The sequence below is a fragment of the Hordeum vulgare genome, chromosome 3H, assembly GCF_904849725.1.
Source record: "Hordeum vulgare subsp. vulgare chromosome 3H, MorexV3_pseudomolecules_assembly, whole genome shotgun sequence".
In the NCBI taxonomy this organism is placed as follows: domain Eukaryota; kingdom Viridiplantae; phylum Streptophyta; class Magnoliopsida; order Poales; family Poaceae; genus Hordeum; species Hordeum vulgare.
Window position 1 is genome coordinate 557,809,390 of NC_058520.1, and position 16,630 is coordinate 557,826,019.

General features: G+C 44.7%; 1 protein-coding gene across 1 annotated transcript; it reads left to right on the forward strand.

The window, feature by feature from the left end:
- The first annotated feature begins 6,236 nt into the window (after positions 1 to 6,236).
- On the forward strand, positions 6,237 to 14,021 carry LOC123445028 (putative ABC transporter C family member 15). Its single transcript, XM_045121943.1, has 10 exons — positions 6,237 to 8,967; positions 9,058 to 10,505; positions 10,754 to 10,840; positions 11,039 to 11,623; positions 11,716 to 11,880; positions 11,961 to 12,255; positions 12,405 to 12,925; positions 13,090 to 13,153; positions 13,241 to 13,480; positions 13,609 to 14,021. Exons 1-10 carry the CDS (start codon positions 8,103 to 8,105, stop codon positions 13,767 to 13,769), a joined length of 4,431 nt encoding a protein of 1,476 aa, XP_044977878.1. The 5' UTR covers positions 6,237 to 8,102; the 3' UTR covers positions 13,770 to 14,021.
- The last annotated feature ends 2,609 nt before the right edge of the window (positions 14,022 to 16,630 follow it).

Sequence of the window (16,630 nt, forward strand, 5' to 3'; positions counted from 1 at the left end):
GTATGGACTTTGGAAGTACTACCTGAGGGCCGCAAGGCTATTCAGAACAAATGGATCTTTAAGAAGAAGACAGACGCTGACGGCAATGTGACCGTTTATAAAGCTCGACTTGTGGCAAAGGGTTTTTCACAACTTCAAGGAGTTGACTACGATGAGACATTCTCACCCGTAGCGGTGCTTAAGTCCGTCAGAATCATGTTAGCAATAGCTGCATTTTTCGATTATGAAATCTGGCAGATGGATGTCAAAACGGCGTTCCTTAACGGTTTCCTTAAGGAAGAGTTGTATATGATGCAACCCGAAGGTTTTGTCGATCCTAAGAATGCTAACAAGGTGTGCAAGCTCCAGCGATCCATTTATGGGGTGGTGCAAGCATCTCGGAGTTGGAACAAACGCTTTGATGAGGTGATCAAAGCATTTGGGTTTATACAAGTGGTTGGAGAATCTTGTATTTACAAGAAAGTGAGTGGGAGCTCTGTGGCGTTTCTAATATTATATGTGGATGACATATTGCTGATTGGAAACAACGTAGAGTTTTTGAAGAGCGTAAAGGATTACTTGAATAAAAGTTTCTCTGTGAAGGACCTAGGAGAAGTTGCTTACATTCTAGGCATTAAGATCTACATGGATAGATCGAAACGCCTGATAGGACTTTCACAAAGCACATACCTTTATAAAGTTTTTGAAGAGGTTCAAAATGGAATAGTCCAAGAAAGGGTTCTTGCCAGTTTTACAAGGTACGAGATTGAGTAAGACTCAGTGCCTAACAACTGATGAGGATAGAGAGCATATGAGCACCGTCCCCTATGCTTCAGCCATAGGTTCTATCATGTATGCAATGCTGTGCACTAGACCAGACGTAAGCTTGGCCAAAAGTATGGCAGGCAGGTTCCAGAGTAATCCAGGAGTGGATCACTGGACGGCGGTCAAGAATATCCTGAAGTACCTGAAAAGGACTAAGGAGATGTTTCTCGTGTATGGAGGTGATGAAGAGCTCGCCGTAAAGGGTTACGTCGATGCAAGATCCGGACGACTCTAAGTCGCAGACCGGATACATATTTATTCTTAATGGGGGTGCGGTAAGCTGGTGCAGTTCCAAGCAAAGCGTCGTAGCAGATTCTACATGTGAAGCGGAGTACATGGCATCCTCTAAGGCGGCTAAGGAGGGTGTCTGGATGAAGCAGTTCATGACGGATCTTGGAGTAGTGCCAAGCGCACTGAATCCAATAACCTTGTTCTGTGACAACACGGGTGCCATTGCCCTAGCAAAGGAACCACGGTTTCACAAGAAGTCCAGACACATCAAACGACGCTTCAACCTCGTCCGCGACTACGTCGAAGGGGAGGATGTAAATATATGCAAAGTGCACACGGATCTGAATGTAGCAGACCCGCTAACTAAACCTCTTCCACGGGCAAAGCAGGATCAACACCAGAACTGTATGGGTGTTAGATTTATTACAATGTAATTCGCATGATGATGTGAGGGCTAGATTATTGACTCTAGTGCAAGTGGGAGACTATTGGAATTATGCCCTAGAGGCAATAATAAATATAGTTATTATTATAATTCCTGTATCAAGATAATCGTTTATTATCCATGCTATAATTGTATTGAATGAAGACTTATATACATGTGTGGATACATAGACAAAACACTGTCCCTGGCAAGCCTCTAGTTGGCTAGCCAGTTGATCAAAGATAGTCAGGGTCTTCTGATTATGAACAAGGTGTTGTTGCTTGATAACTGGATCACCTCATTAGGAGAATCACGTGATGGACTAGACCCAAACTAATAGACGTAGCATATTGATCGTGTCATTTTGTTGCTACTGTTTTCTGCGTGTCAAGTATTTGTTCCTATGACCATGAGATCATATAACTCACTGACACCGGAGGAATGCTTTGTGTGTATCAAACGTCGCAACGTAACTGGGTGACTATAAAGATGCTCTACAGGTATCTCCGAAGGTGTTCGTTGAGTTAGTATGGATCGAGACTGGGATTTGTCACTCCGTGTGATGGAGAGGTATCTCGGGGCCCACTCGGTAATACAACATCACACACAAGCCTTGCAAGCAATGTGACTTAGTGTAAGTTGCGGGATCTTGTATTACGAAACGAGTAAAGAGACTTGTCGGTAAACGAGATTGAAATAGGTATGCGGATACTGACGATCGAATCTCGGGCAAGTAACATACCGAAGGACAAAGGGAATGACATACGGGATTATATGAATCCTTGGCACTGAGGTTCAGACGATAAGATCTTCGTAGAATATGTGGGATCCAATATGGGCATCCAGGTCCCGCTATTGGATATTGACCGAGGAGTCACTCGGGTCATGTCTACATAGTTCTCGAACCCGAAGGGTCTGCACACTTAAGGTTCGACGTTGTTTTATGCGTATTTGAGTTATATGGTTGGTTACCGAATGTTGTTCGGAGTCCCGGATGACATCACGGACGTCACGAGGGTTTCCGTAATGGTCCGGAAACGAAGATTGATATATAGGATGACCTCATTTGATTACCGGAAGGTTTTCGGAGTTACCGGGAATGTATCGGGAATGACGAATGGGTTCCGGGTGTTCACCGGGGGGGGGGGGCAACCCACCCCGGGGAAGCCCATAGGCCTTGGGGTGACGCACCAGCCCTTAGTGGGCTGGTGGGACAGCCCAAGAAGTCCCTATGTGCCATAGGAAGAAAATCAAAGAGAAAAAAAAGAGGAGGTGGGAAAAGGGGGAAGGACTCATCCTTCCAAACCTAGTTGGATTCGGTTTGGAAGGGGAGGACTCCCCCCTTAGCTCGGCCGAACACCTTGAGGGTCCTTGGACCCCAAGGAAAGGCTCCCCCTCTTCCCTCTATATATACGGAGGTTTTAGGGCTGATTTGAGACAACTTTGCCACAGCAGCCCGACCACATATCTCCACGGTTTTACCTCTATATCGCGTTTCTGCGGAGCTCGGGCGGAGCCCTGCTGAGATTAGGTCACCACCAACCTCCGGAGCGCCGTCACGCTGCCGGAGAACTCATCTACCTCTCGTCTCTCTTGCTGGATCAAGAAGGCCGAGATCATCGTCGAGCTGTACGTGTGCTGAACGCGGAGGTGCCGTTCGTTCGGCACTAGATCGTGGGACTGATCGCGGGACGGTTTGCGGGGCGGATCGAGGGACATGAGGACGTTCCACTACATCAACCGCGTTCACTAACGCTTCAGCTGTGCGATCTACAAGGGTACGTAGATCGAATATCCCCTCTCGTAGATGGACATCACCATGATAGGTCTTCGTGTGCGTAGGAATTTTTTTGTTTCCCATGCGACGTTCCCCAACATTTTCTACTATTTTATCATTGGTTATCGTGCGTGTAATTTTACTAGTTTCCTTGGTCTGAAAGCCTTACCATCATTTTGTTCTTGCATACGGCAATGGTAAGAGCATATTGTGCAGAGGAAGAGGATGAGAAGAAAGTTGTGGTTCTCATCCAATCTTTGTGAAACTCTCTTTATGTGCGATTATGCACTTGTTCGGTCCTTTTTTCTTGCACTTGCAGAAATATTCTGTTGTGCACATGTAAAATTATTTTGATGTGCCCTTGTTAGGCGTTGAACCTTAATGCTTGGAGTCGGTGGATGATGTTTTGTATTTATGTGATATGCTACTGAAATGAAATATATATTTTATTTGCAATCTTTTATTTTGTTATACTTATTTTTAATGGGCCTATCCTGAGATATGCGTGCTTCTAGAAAAAAAATGCTTCAACCCAAACAAATCATACATTTTCAATAGTAAAATAGGTATTGGGCCAGGATCTGAAATTTATGATGATTTCATTTGGTCACTAGCAATGCCACGTCAGCTTGGCCACGTCAGATCCTACGTGGCTCACACAAATGGGTAATGACCAAATCAAAATTTTGGTCAATAGAGACCTGCGGCCAAAATTTTAGAAATGTCATGTTTGTTCATTCTTGACGGCCAACTGTTGACGTTGTAAATTTGGTCAAAAAAGGTCAATAAACGACAACAATGACGAATCAATGACCAATATAGGGAGTCATAATTGACCTTATTTCTTGTAGTGTTACTACATCATTGCAAATGAATCATATTGAATTAAACTAAAAATATATACCCAATCTAGGTTGTATTATTCCTATATAGGGATCGACTATTCGTCACCCTGGGTGATGAATTCTTATTCCTCACCCACCTCCTCATGCATCATATGGTCACCGTAAGAACTCAAATGCATGTGAGGTAATATTACGATGTGTAGTTAAAGGCTCTTAAAATTGACCGTCGAAAAAAAATGTGTCATACATGTAAGGTAAGATTACGTCATGCATGTGTGAGGAGAGGTAAAATTATAACATGGCGATAGAGAATTCAATGCATGCGAGGTAAGATTACAACTTGACGTTGAGGTAAGATTATGATGTGTGTGAGATAAAATTACTACATCCAAAAGAAATCATGTCTTTTGTGATTTTACACTTATTCTTCACCCTGGATGACATATAGACTTTCTCTCTCTCTCTCTCTCTCTCTCTCTCTCTCTCTATATATATATATATATATATATATATATATATATATATATATATATATATATATATATATATATATATATATATATATTATCCATCATATCTTTAATCAATTGCATTTATGCATCATATCATATTCAACCTTAATCATATTAAACCACATCAATCATATTAACCAAACATCAATGAACAATTCAAAACAAAACTATAAACATGAACTAGGGTTCATCTTGTAACTAGATAGAATCAACAAACTACAAATTGAACTAGGGTTCATCTACAACGACATACATCATATTGAACCAAACTAAACAAACCTATGATCAACAAAGATAAAAACTAGTAGATGAAATAGGGTTCATCTTGTGCCAAATAATGCATCAAATGGAAAACTTGTTGACTAAAACTAATTGAAGGGATTGAGAGAGCTTACTTCTGTTGTCGTGGAGCCATCTCGATCCACAAAAAGATGGAGAAACGAAGGAGATCGGAGGGGTGAGTGGAGAGGATGAGAGAGGGGCGAGAGGAAAACCTCTCTGTTGCGGCACAACAGGGGAGAAGATGGGGTTGCGTTCGTGGGGTGGGTTCCCCCCCCCCCCCCCCAAGGTTTATAACTATTCAGACCCTACTGTCGGGGTCGACGGTAGGGTCAACCCAGAGGCCAACGACGTTTACCACCCGCTGACGTGAGGATGAGTGTTCTACTGCCAGGGTCAATGGATTTTTTGTTGCTGGCTTCCGTGACGGCAGGAAAAAACGTCAGATTTTTAATTTTTCATAAATTAGGATCATATGTAGCTAAAATTTTCAAAAAGGGTCAAAACACCAAATTTGACCAGCCCTTGTCTATCTATGCATGCTGCAATGACAACAGCAGGTCATTTACGACGCCGGCCGGCCTTGAATCAGAGAACGTTACAGGTTAGCAAGGACGCTCCCGAAGTACATGCATACGTATAGCCGCATGGCGTCCGGCAGCACCTGGCTCCTAACAACGTGCCGACTCGATTTAGAAAGAGGCGTAAAACGTGGGTGGAATCGGATCAAATGTTCAAAAGCCGGTTGTTTTCGCATCAACAACGTCAATCGCCATACATGACACATGTTATTACTCCTTCCGTTTTTGTTTACTCAGCCAAATGCGAAAAAGGAGGCAGGGGCTCCGGCCGGCGCGGGAAACCGCCACCCATCTCGACAACCGCCGGGGTCGGAGACGGGAGGCGCGGCGCGAAGGAGCCGCTCCCCATCTCGACAACCGCCGGGGTCGGAGACGGGAGGCGCGGCGCGACGGAGTCGGCAGCGGCGGCGCTGGTGGAGCCCCACTCGAAGACGGGTCCGGGCGCCTGCTCGATGGCGGCGGTGTCATCCCCATGGAGTGGGCAGATGACCCACCCATGGGCAGAACACCAGAAACCCGGCGAGGAGCCGAGCATCTGCGGGGCAGGGCCGGTGAGGAGCCAGTCGATGGCCTCCCGTGCGAGCGCCAGTCGATGGAGCGGGTGCCCAGGCCGTGACGGAGCCGGTGAGGAGCCAGTTGATGGCCTCCCGTGCGAGCGCCAGTCGATGGAGCGGGTGCCCAGGCCGTGACGGAGCGCTCGGTAGCCGCCGGCGCCGTGGCGGCGGCCGATGTAGCGACCCGCTCCATGGCGTCTACCGTCGAAGCGGCGGCGCTCTCCGAACCTGCGGTGGAGAACAGCAAGTCGGCGACGACGGACGTCGTTCTGCAGCAGGCGACGAAGGTTCGTCGGCATTGAACGAGGCATCCTACCTTTTCTTTCTTGCCTGTCGATCTCGTCGAAAGTGCTCTGAAAGAGCAGTGCTGATAACGTGTTGTAATGTAAACGAGAGAGATGTAAAATGAATCAACTGTGTGTATTATTCCTTGATGATGAACACTTATATGCAAGGGAAAAGGCGGTTCGTTCAGAGTACGAAGTAAATATGCGAAGTAAATAAAAACGGACAGAGTACGTTCATTCACAGCGCGCGCGGATGAGAAGGTACAACAAGATGGACCATCAAGAAGTCAAGGACTTTCCTCAAAAGAAAAAAAAAGGTCAAGGACTCCTGAGTCGCCTCTAGCCGAGTTCCAGTGTAAGTTTCCGGCACTGACATGCACGCGCCATGCGAATGCGCGTATAGCCGTATAGGTATAGGAAAAAGAGAGGGGTCGTCCTGCAGCTATGGCGCATGCACCTCTCGCGTCTGAACAGTACGCGGTTGGCGGCTTGCACCGCCGCCCATCGGTCGAGATGCCCGAGCGAGATCGGTCCGGGGCCGTGCCCAGATTTGATCCCATCTCATCTCCGTGGGCAGGCAAGGAACCTTGGATTGGCCGTCCCCCGGCTCTCTTTGTCCGTCCTGTCGTCTTTTCAATCAGTGGCATCTGGATATTGCAGTTAATCTTCTTCGACGGTGAGGCTCAACTTCTCCCCGACGTTTTTTGTGTTTGTTTGTTTGTTTAAACGGCCGTCTCCCTGACAGGATGCTGGTTACGTTTTAAGTGTCTCAAACTTAGTAGTATATTTTATACTAACATTAATATAAAATTAAGACATTTATTTTAGAACAGAAGAAGTACTTCTTCCGTTTCATAATATAAAAACGTTTTTGACACTACATTAGCAATGACAAATCTTGACAGAAATAAAGGGACTCAAAGTTAAATGTGTGTATAAAAAATCAAATTTGATCCAAATAAGGTCAAATGTTTTATAGAATAGTAGTATTTTTTCTTTTCCAATTTTTGAAGGGGGCTCGAGCCTATCGAAACCCCTCTGCTAGATACATCATCATACACTAGTGTAAAAAACGTCTATATTATTGGACGGAGGGAGTAGCACAGTTAGCTGCATACTGCATTAGCTGAAATCGAATATATACCTTCCCCTTGGGCGGGATAAGAGCAATTGATTAGATGACAAAGCACTTTGTACTCACTCCATCCGCGCCGCGGCCAGCTCTAATAGTTGCCTAGTTGGTGCATGTTTCGTTATCCCTGGACTTTGATACAGACCTTTCCCCTGCTTTATGCCAAAAGAGTCCAAGCTATTTCCTCTGTATCGAAATACATGTGGCTGGAGTAGCTGAACTTAAGCTACTCCAGCGACATGTATTTGGGTACAGAGGGAGTAGATGTCAGCCAGCAAACCCAATCAAGATGCATGCACGCATGCCGCAAAACCCTTTATCTCAACAATATCTACCCTTTGATTCTCTCTCGGTAAACCCTTGTATCTCAATATACATTTGTCCATTGATTCTATCTTCTTCGTTGGTTTTAGGTCAGCAGTAAACATTGAGGTCGTCACTTGAAAAAGATCAGCAGCACAAGGCTTGATGCCGTTGCAGATCCCAACTACAGTACATACTAACTACATCGCGTCTCAAGCCACCACGTGCTGACAGGTCCTCCTTTTGGTCAGCACACGCCCCCGTCCCCTCCCACTACTCACTGCTTAGCTTCTTTTGCCCAAGTTTGTCTCTCACTCTCTTGCCTCAGTGTAACAGGGCAATTCCTTGCCATCTTGCTGCGTTTCACAGCTCCATGCCACCTTCTGATGATTTCCAGCATCCCATGGAGCAATTGCAAGCATTGGACTGCGTCCGGGCAGCAGCGTTCGCCGTCCTGCTGGTTTGGACCCTTGCAGAGTTCTTGAAACGGAGGAAGCGGAGGCATCAGGAAGCAGCAGCGGCAGGGCAAGGCGGCGACATGGCCTCGTGGCAGCGAGGAGGGGCAGCCAGTATAGTTGCATTCTGCAACGCTTCCATCGCGCTGTCCCATATCGGGTTCTCGGTTCTTGGGTTCTGGAAGCAGCGAGCCGTCTCCCCGGGCCTGGTATTTGAATCTGCCTCATGGCTTCTGTCTACTCTACTCTTGCTCTACTTCAAGCATGAAGATGCTGCAGGAGTAGTAGTATCGTCCAACTGGCCTCCGGTTCTTGTTTCTTGGTGGTTCTTCAGCTTCCTATCGGAATCGGTCCTCGCCACGCTGCATTTGCTTCGCCTCTTTGATTCTGCAACTGTCGTCGTCGATTTCGCTTCTCTTCCTTTCTGCACCGTCATCTGCCTGGTGGTTGTAGCTATGAGCCTTTCCAAAGCAAACCAGAAAGAGCTGGACCAGCCGCTGCTACTGAGGGAGGACGCTGATGACAGCAGCAGGGATAGGTTCTCTAGCTCGGGGTGGTGGAGTCGCCTCACATTCCGGTGGCTGAACCCAGTCTTTGAGAAGGGGCACAGGGTGAGGCTCGAGCTGGAACACATCCCGTCTGTGCCTCAGTCCGAGACGGCAGAGCAGTCATATGCCTTGCTTCAGGAGACACTCCACAAGCAGAAACCAGAGCCGATGCCACTGCGGGAAGCCATCATTTGTGCTGTCTGGACACCTTTGGTCACCAATGCAGTCTTTGCAGGTTAGTGAACAGTTCTGCTTCTTTTTTCAATAATAGAACTAGTGTTTGTCCTGGCAATCTGTTAATACAGTAACTGGCTTCCAATACCAGGGCTCAACACTTTTTCTTCTTATATGGGACCATTCTTGATCACCTACTTGGTGGAGCTACTCTCCGACAAGAACACTGAAAAGGGCCATGGCCATGGCTACATGCTTGCATGCCTCTTCTTTGCCTCCAAGACAGTTGAGTCACTCTCACAGCGGCAGTGGTACTTTGGCGCCCGCAGAATTGGATTCCAGGTGCGCGCAGCACTGATGGTGTCCATCTACAAGAAGTCCTTGCTAATGAAGAACTCGAGCACAGTTGCAGGGAAAGTTGTGAACTTCCTTGATGTTGACGTCGAGAAGGTTGGTGAGTTCTTCTGGTACATCCATGGGATTTGGTTGCTGCCCTTGCAAATTTTCTTAGCACTTGCCATCCTGTACCATAGTCTTGGTGCAATGGCCTCGCTGTCTGCAGTCCTCGTAACAGTGTTGGTGATGGTGAGCAACACGCCACTGGCAAATTCACAGCAGAACCTCAATATGAAGATAATGGAGGCGAAGGACTCGCGCATCAAGGCTATGGCTGAGGCAATGAAGAGCATGAGGATCTTGAAGCTTCATGCATGGGAGACAGCCTACTTGGACAAGCTCCTGAAGCTCAGGGATGTGGAAAGGGGGTGGCTCAGGAAGTATCTCTATACGTGCTCAGCAATAGCTTTCCTGTTCTGGGCCTCACCAACGTTGGTTTCGGTCGTTACCTTTGGTGTCTGCATTCTTGTGGAGATACCATTGTCAGCTGGAACAGTCTTATCAGCCCTTGCCACGTTTAGAATCCTCCAAGACCCAATCTACAACCTCCCTGAGCTTGTGTCAATGGTCACACAAACCAAGGTGTCCTTGGATAGAATAGAGGAGTTCATCAAAGAAGACTACCAGGGGAAGCCAAGTTTTTATGGCAACATAACTGGAACGAAGGACTTGGCAATGACTGGTGAAATAGTAATTGAACCAGGAGAGTACAGTTGGGAAGCTGACAATAGCTCGAAGAAAACAAAGGTAACACTCAAGATCAACAGCAAGGTGAGCATCGGGAAGGGTCTCAAGGTTGCGGTGTGCGGGCCAGTTGGTTCAGGCAAATCAAGCCTCCTTTACAGCATCATGGGAGAGATTCCAAGGGTTAGCGGTGCAGAACCAACAGTTGTCGGGTCAAGGGCATATGTCCCACAGAGTGCGTGGATTCAAACTGGGACAATTCAAGACAATGTGCTCTTTGGTAAAGCTATGGACAGAAGCTTATACGAAGAGGTGCTACAAGGGTGTGCTTTGGATAGAGATTTGGAGTTATGGTCCAATGGAGATATGACTGTAGTTGGGGAAAGAGGTGTGAACCTAAGTGGAGGCCAGAAGCAGAGGATCCAACTTGCGAGGGCATTGTACAGCGATTCTGATGTTTATTTCTTGGATGATCCCTTCAGTGCTGTGGATGCACATACTAGTGCACATCTCTTCAAGGTAATTACACATGAGCAATCTGCAATACATAAGCAACACATGAGCTTCAAGGGCAATCACTACAATTTACAGGCCTACAGCATAAGACGTGGAACATAAGTAAACAAGTAAACACAGCGTTTACAGTACTAATCTGTATAGCCATTAAATAATCTATAAGCTAGAGTATTTTCATCGAGTATTTATATTCTTGATCTGGTCAGCATCAACTTCTTGAAATGAATTAATTGATCAATTTGTATTTGCAGGAATGCTTACTGAGGCTAATGTCCTCTAAGACAGTCATGTATGTTACTCATCAGCTAGAGTTCTTGCGAGATTCAGACCTCGTTCTGGTAAGGTGTCAACCCAGTTTTCCACGCGTAACTAGTTTTTACCCGAGTTAAAGAAAAGTTGTGCATTTCAAACTTGGTTCAAACAGAAAAATAAAACATTGTAGATATCTTAAAATAGAGCAAAAATGTAGAGTTATAATGTCATGCGGGCATGGCAACATCTAATTCTAACAGATGGCTGTGAATGGTCACTTGAAGGTTATGAACGATGGAAGGATTGTTCAGTCTGGGAAATATGATGATCTGATAGCTGACAAAGATGGAGAGCTCTCGGAGCAAATGGCTGCACATGATCAATCCCTTAGTCAGGTCAACCCAGCAAAAGCACATGGCTTGGCCGAAATCAAACAACAGAAGAAGCAGATTTTGACCACAGAAATAGAATCAGATGGCCATGCCATAGGGAGGGAATGTGAAGAAGAGCGTGAATCTGGAAGAGTCAAATGGGATGTTTACCGCAAGTTCGTCACCTCTGCGTATGGTGGAGGTCTCATCCCTGTTGTTCTTCTATGCCAAATATTTTTCCAGGGACTGCAGATATGTAGCAACTACTGGATTGCATGGGCAGCAGAGAGAGAGGATCAAGTAAGCAAGAAGAAGATGATTGGTATATTTGTGCTGTTGTCTGCAGGAAGCTCGGTATTTATATTGGGAAGAGCTGTCTTCCTTTCAACAATTGCCATTAAAACTGCCCAACAGCTCTTCTTAGGCATGATTAGAAATATTTTCCGAGCACCAATGAGCTTCTTTGATTCCACTCCATCAAGTCGGATACTCAATAGGGTGAGCCAACAACCGTACCTCTCCACTAGGGAAATTGTACAAGATACTCTCTGTTTTTTCAGTTCTCATGGCTTAGCTTGTCCATTTTGCAGGCTTCAACAGATCAAGCCACAGTTGACACAGATATTCCCTACAGGCTAGCAGGGCTGATATTCGCAATGATTCAGCTCCTCAGCATTATTTTCATCATGTCCCAAATTGCTTGGCCAATATTCATGCTATTCATAATAATAATTGCAATCTCCACTTGGTATCAGGTACAGCTTCATTCATTGTAACCTACTTCCCTAAGTTCTAAAAATGCACACTAGTAAGTAGTAGCTTATACTTAATGCAGAGCTATTACATCAGTTCGGCTAGAGAGCTAGCAAGGATGGTTGGCATCAGAAAAGCTCCAGTCCTCCACCATTTTTCAGAGACTGTATCAGGAGCTGCAACTATTAGATGCTTTAATCAGGGAGAGAAGTTCTTGACAAAGAGTCTTGCGCTAATTGATGACTATACCCGCATTACTTTCCATAATTCAGCAACAGTTGAATGGCTATGCATCCGTATCAACTTCCTCTTCAACCTTGTGTTTTTCGTGATGCTAGTCATACTTGTCTCCTTGCCACGGGATACAATTGATCCAAGTAAGTTTTTTTGTAAAACAGGATTTTCAGTTACATGGACTGTATGTTCTAGGGCGTTTTAGAGTCGAAAGGCATTATTCTATACAGCTTTAATTTTTTTAAATCACATTGCTAGAAACAATAAATCATTTTTCTTTCTCCTTCTTTAGGTCTTGCAGGGCTTGCAGCTACCTATGGCCTTAACCTTAATGTGTTACAAGCATGGGTTATATGGAATCTGTGCAATGTTGAAAACAAGATGATCTCGGTAGAGAGGATTTTCCAGTTCACAAACATACCGAGTGAATCTCCTTTAGTGATTGAGAACTGTAGACCAATGGAAACATGGCCATGGTGCGGAACCATTCAGATCGAGGCTCTCCAAATTCAGTACAGCCCTGACATGCCCATGGTTCTCAAAGGCATGAACTGCACATTTCCAGGAGAAAAGAAAATTGGGGTGGTAGGGCGGACAGGGAGTGGGAAGTCTACTCTCATCCAGGCTTTATTTCGGGTCGTTGAACCATCTGCAGGACGGATATTCATAGATGGAGTGGACATATCGCTTTTGGGAGTGCATGATTTGCGGTGTAGATTGAGTATTATACCACAAGAACCAACTCTCTTCCAAGGGACTGTCAGAACAAACCTGGATCCTCTACAACAACATCTGGACACTGAAATATGGGAGGTAAACAATATACAGTGCAGAAAAAGGTGCTTTATTGTCTATATGATGCAAATGTTCTTTGCACAGCAATTACACTAGTAATATTTTACCAGTTCATGAACCAGCAGCTCGCTAGTAGATTCCTACTTTGTCAAGTCTAACTTTTAGGAATTTTCATCTATCAGGTTCTGCGTAAGTGCCGTCTTGAGGAGATTGTCAGAGAAGACAATAGGTTGTTAGATGCACCAGGTAAGATTAAATAGTTAGAGTTCTCACATTCGATCCAAATTCATCTTTCAAGATGGCCCGGTTACATGGTTATAGTTTATCTAACAGTAGTTGAAGATGGCGAAAACTGGAGTGTGGGGCAGAGGCAACTTGTGTGCTTGGCCAGGGTATTGCTGATGAAAAGGAAAATACTTGTTTTAGATGAAGCTACAGCATCAGTTGATACTGCGACTGATAATATCATCCAAAAGACGATAAGGCAAGAAACGGACAATTGCACAGTTATTACAATTGCACATAGGATCCCCACCGTGATTGACAGCGACCTTGTTCTTGTACTCGGAGAAGGTAAAGAACACTAAAAGCACTTGCAGTATTTTGGTTTCTGCATATATTTTGGGGTGTTATAAGTTGGCACTTTCAATAAATTGTGTTATATGACAAGTATTATCATTTTTTACCAATTTGTGCTGCAGGTAGGATACTAGAGTTTGATTCACCGGGAAATCTACTTAGAGATGAATCATCAGCTTTCTCAAAGCTGGTGATGGAATTCATGGGAAGGTCAGAGGGCCGACATCAACCAGAGCTAATGCAGAGGCATCAAGTAATTACCAACCTAGCTGACCTCACTTAGGCTTGTGTATACATATAAGCTCTGACGGAGCATAAGGAATGAAAGCACAGGGAAACAAGGAAAATTTGGTTTAGAGGTGAAGATTATACCAGTGGCATATGGACACTTGAACTACTGTAGAAATCTAATTTATCTTCTTGTTCTAGCCTTTTTTTCTCCTAGTGTTTGTTCATATTGTATAGCCAATCTAAGTGATGTTAGGTATATGCTACTCCCTCCATTCACTATAATAAGATGGTCTAACTTTCTTCTGATTCAGATGTACATAGACGAATTTTAGTGCGTTCGTTCACTCATTTCAGTCCGTATGTAGTCCATATTGAAATATCCAAAACATATGATATTTGTGAACGGAGGGAGTATTTCTTTTCTACCAACCATTGAAAAGTGAATAAATAGTCACCCTAGTATTTTCAAACAGAATGTTGCCATCCATAATTCGTTCTTATCATGCTACATTTTGAGAGGGACATTCTACATTTAACCTTTCCAGGACAACAGAGACCCACGGGCCCTTGGCCCTGCCCCATTCTACTGAAGATGAAGCAGGCATCAGTATTCGCAAGCAGAGCTCATCTTGTGCCGCGCGCAGTTGCAGAGCATGTAATTATAACTTGCTAAAGAGAGTAAAAGCATGCCAGCACGACAAATCGGCGGAGGAACTGGCAATGCAGACACCGACGAGTAATCCGCGGTTGCCGAGAGGCAGTAGCGAGAGGGGAGCGGGTCCTTACCGTCTGGAGCAAAAGAGCGAACAGCTGGCGGGCACTAGTGATCCCCGGTGGGGCAAACGGCGACTTGAACGACTGCTTAGCTGGTCCCGCGCGGCCGCGCCGCCGCCGCCGGTCGCCGTATTCGCGCACGAGCGCTGGCTCCCGCGCCGCCGCCCGCAGGCGCGTGGCTCCCGCCCGGGGCGTTGCCACGGTGCGCGCAGAGCACATCTTTTTTTTATCTCTCCGACGAAGTGAAACGGGCTACAAGCTGCGGCAGAGCACAGAGTTTATTTCAGGAAGAGAACAGTAAAAGAAAAGAGTAAAATGCACTGCTAGTCCGTAAACTCGAGCAATTTTGGTTAGGTATATAACCAGTTGGGCTGTTCTTGTGATAAAATACGGAACCGCAGCCTTTAGAATCGGAAAGGAAGGGCCGAATCAAAGTCCAAAAAATGAATCGTTTTTGTCACTTACGGGTGACATTGGTGGGTAATTTTGGCAAACTTTAGGGACAAATTTAATGACGTACCACACAAGCAATATGTGCTTTATTAGTAGGTAAAGATATCCGTGGATTTACTCTCTTTATTTCATTTTACCTTGCATATAAAATTTGTTTGAAATTAAACACAATTTTTTTGAACATATTTATATTAAAAATTATCAAGAAACTGTACTAAAGTTATAGAGTACGAAAATTATTTCTATGATGCATCTAATTATATTGATTTCGTATAGTCATTATTGATATTTGTTTTTATAAAATTTGTCAAACTTTACAAAGTTTGATTTGAAACAAATTTTTATATACAGACTAATAGAACAGGAGATGTATTTTTCACCCAGCTCTCCCTCCCTATCTCTCTTCTCATGTCCTCCGTGTTCCAAAATAATTAAAGCTATGAGTTTGTCTTAAGTCAAACTTGTTTAGGTTTGACCATGTTTAAAAAAACATATTAACATAAAAACACCAAGTTAGTCTTACAAGATTCTTTATGAAATATACTCCCTCCGTCTCAAAATAAGTGTCTTAAGCTTAGTACAACTTTATACTAGAGCTAATATAAAGTTAAGACAGTTATTTTGGAACGGAGGGAATATTTTGTACTATATGTATTTGGTTTAGTACATCTTGAGACATTTTTATATACGGTTGATCAAACTTAAGTTGGTTTCACTTAGAACAAAACATAAAGGTTCAATTATTTTGAAACGGAAGAGTAACATAGTTAAATATTGATGTTATAAAAAATGTTATCACACTCAATATTAAGTGAAGACATCCAACATAGCTTGTGTATATGTAGAGGGGTCGTTGTTGCCGTTGAAATATATTGCCCATCTCTTGATAGAACACACTTCTGATAGGTATTTTGCATTCAATTTATTTATCTGAATGTTTTGGATGCTCAGTAACAAAACCTCCACACACTTCAATATATTTTCTAATCAAGAAACAAATTCATATGTCGGCCGTTAGAACCAATTAGGGTTTTGATCATAATTCGACTGAGTATCGTGTAAATGTATACAGAGGTTTTGTACATGGTTTGTCTACCCACATGTAAATGTAGAGAGAAGAACGAGAAAGATTACATACCACATAATGTGTCCTCAACTAATCGTGAGATTTAGGTCGGGTCAGCCAACACAATATGATCCTATCCTACCTCGGGCCAAGTCGGGCATGAGCCACATGGCCCGGACACCCCATCATATCGTGTCATGCCGGTTCGTGCGACCCTTAAGTTGTCGAAGGAAGGAGAAGACACCAACAACACCGTCTTTGTAGGGCAACATGATACATTCCCACGTCCTGCCATGAACTGATGGGCCTCAACACGATGTCGACATCTATGCATGACCTTCAGCCGCCCCAGGGAAGGTAGTTAGTGAACTCCATGAGGGCTCAACGCAACAGCAAGCGCTCGTTCGTCTGGCCCGAGCGCGATGGCACACAACAATGGTGGCTACCTAGAGAGGAGAGAGGAGCGAGCGACAACGACTGAGAGATAGAAGGAGTAGGTGGTTGCAAGTAGGGTAGTGCGCAAGAAGCAACGATTGCGGCCAAGGAACGAGGAGAGCAAGGGGGTTTCAGAGTGAACAAGCGAAACCAATAAAGGGGATAGTGGTGATTCGGTGGGCCTT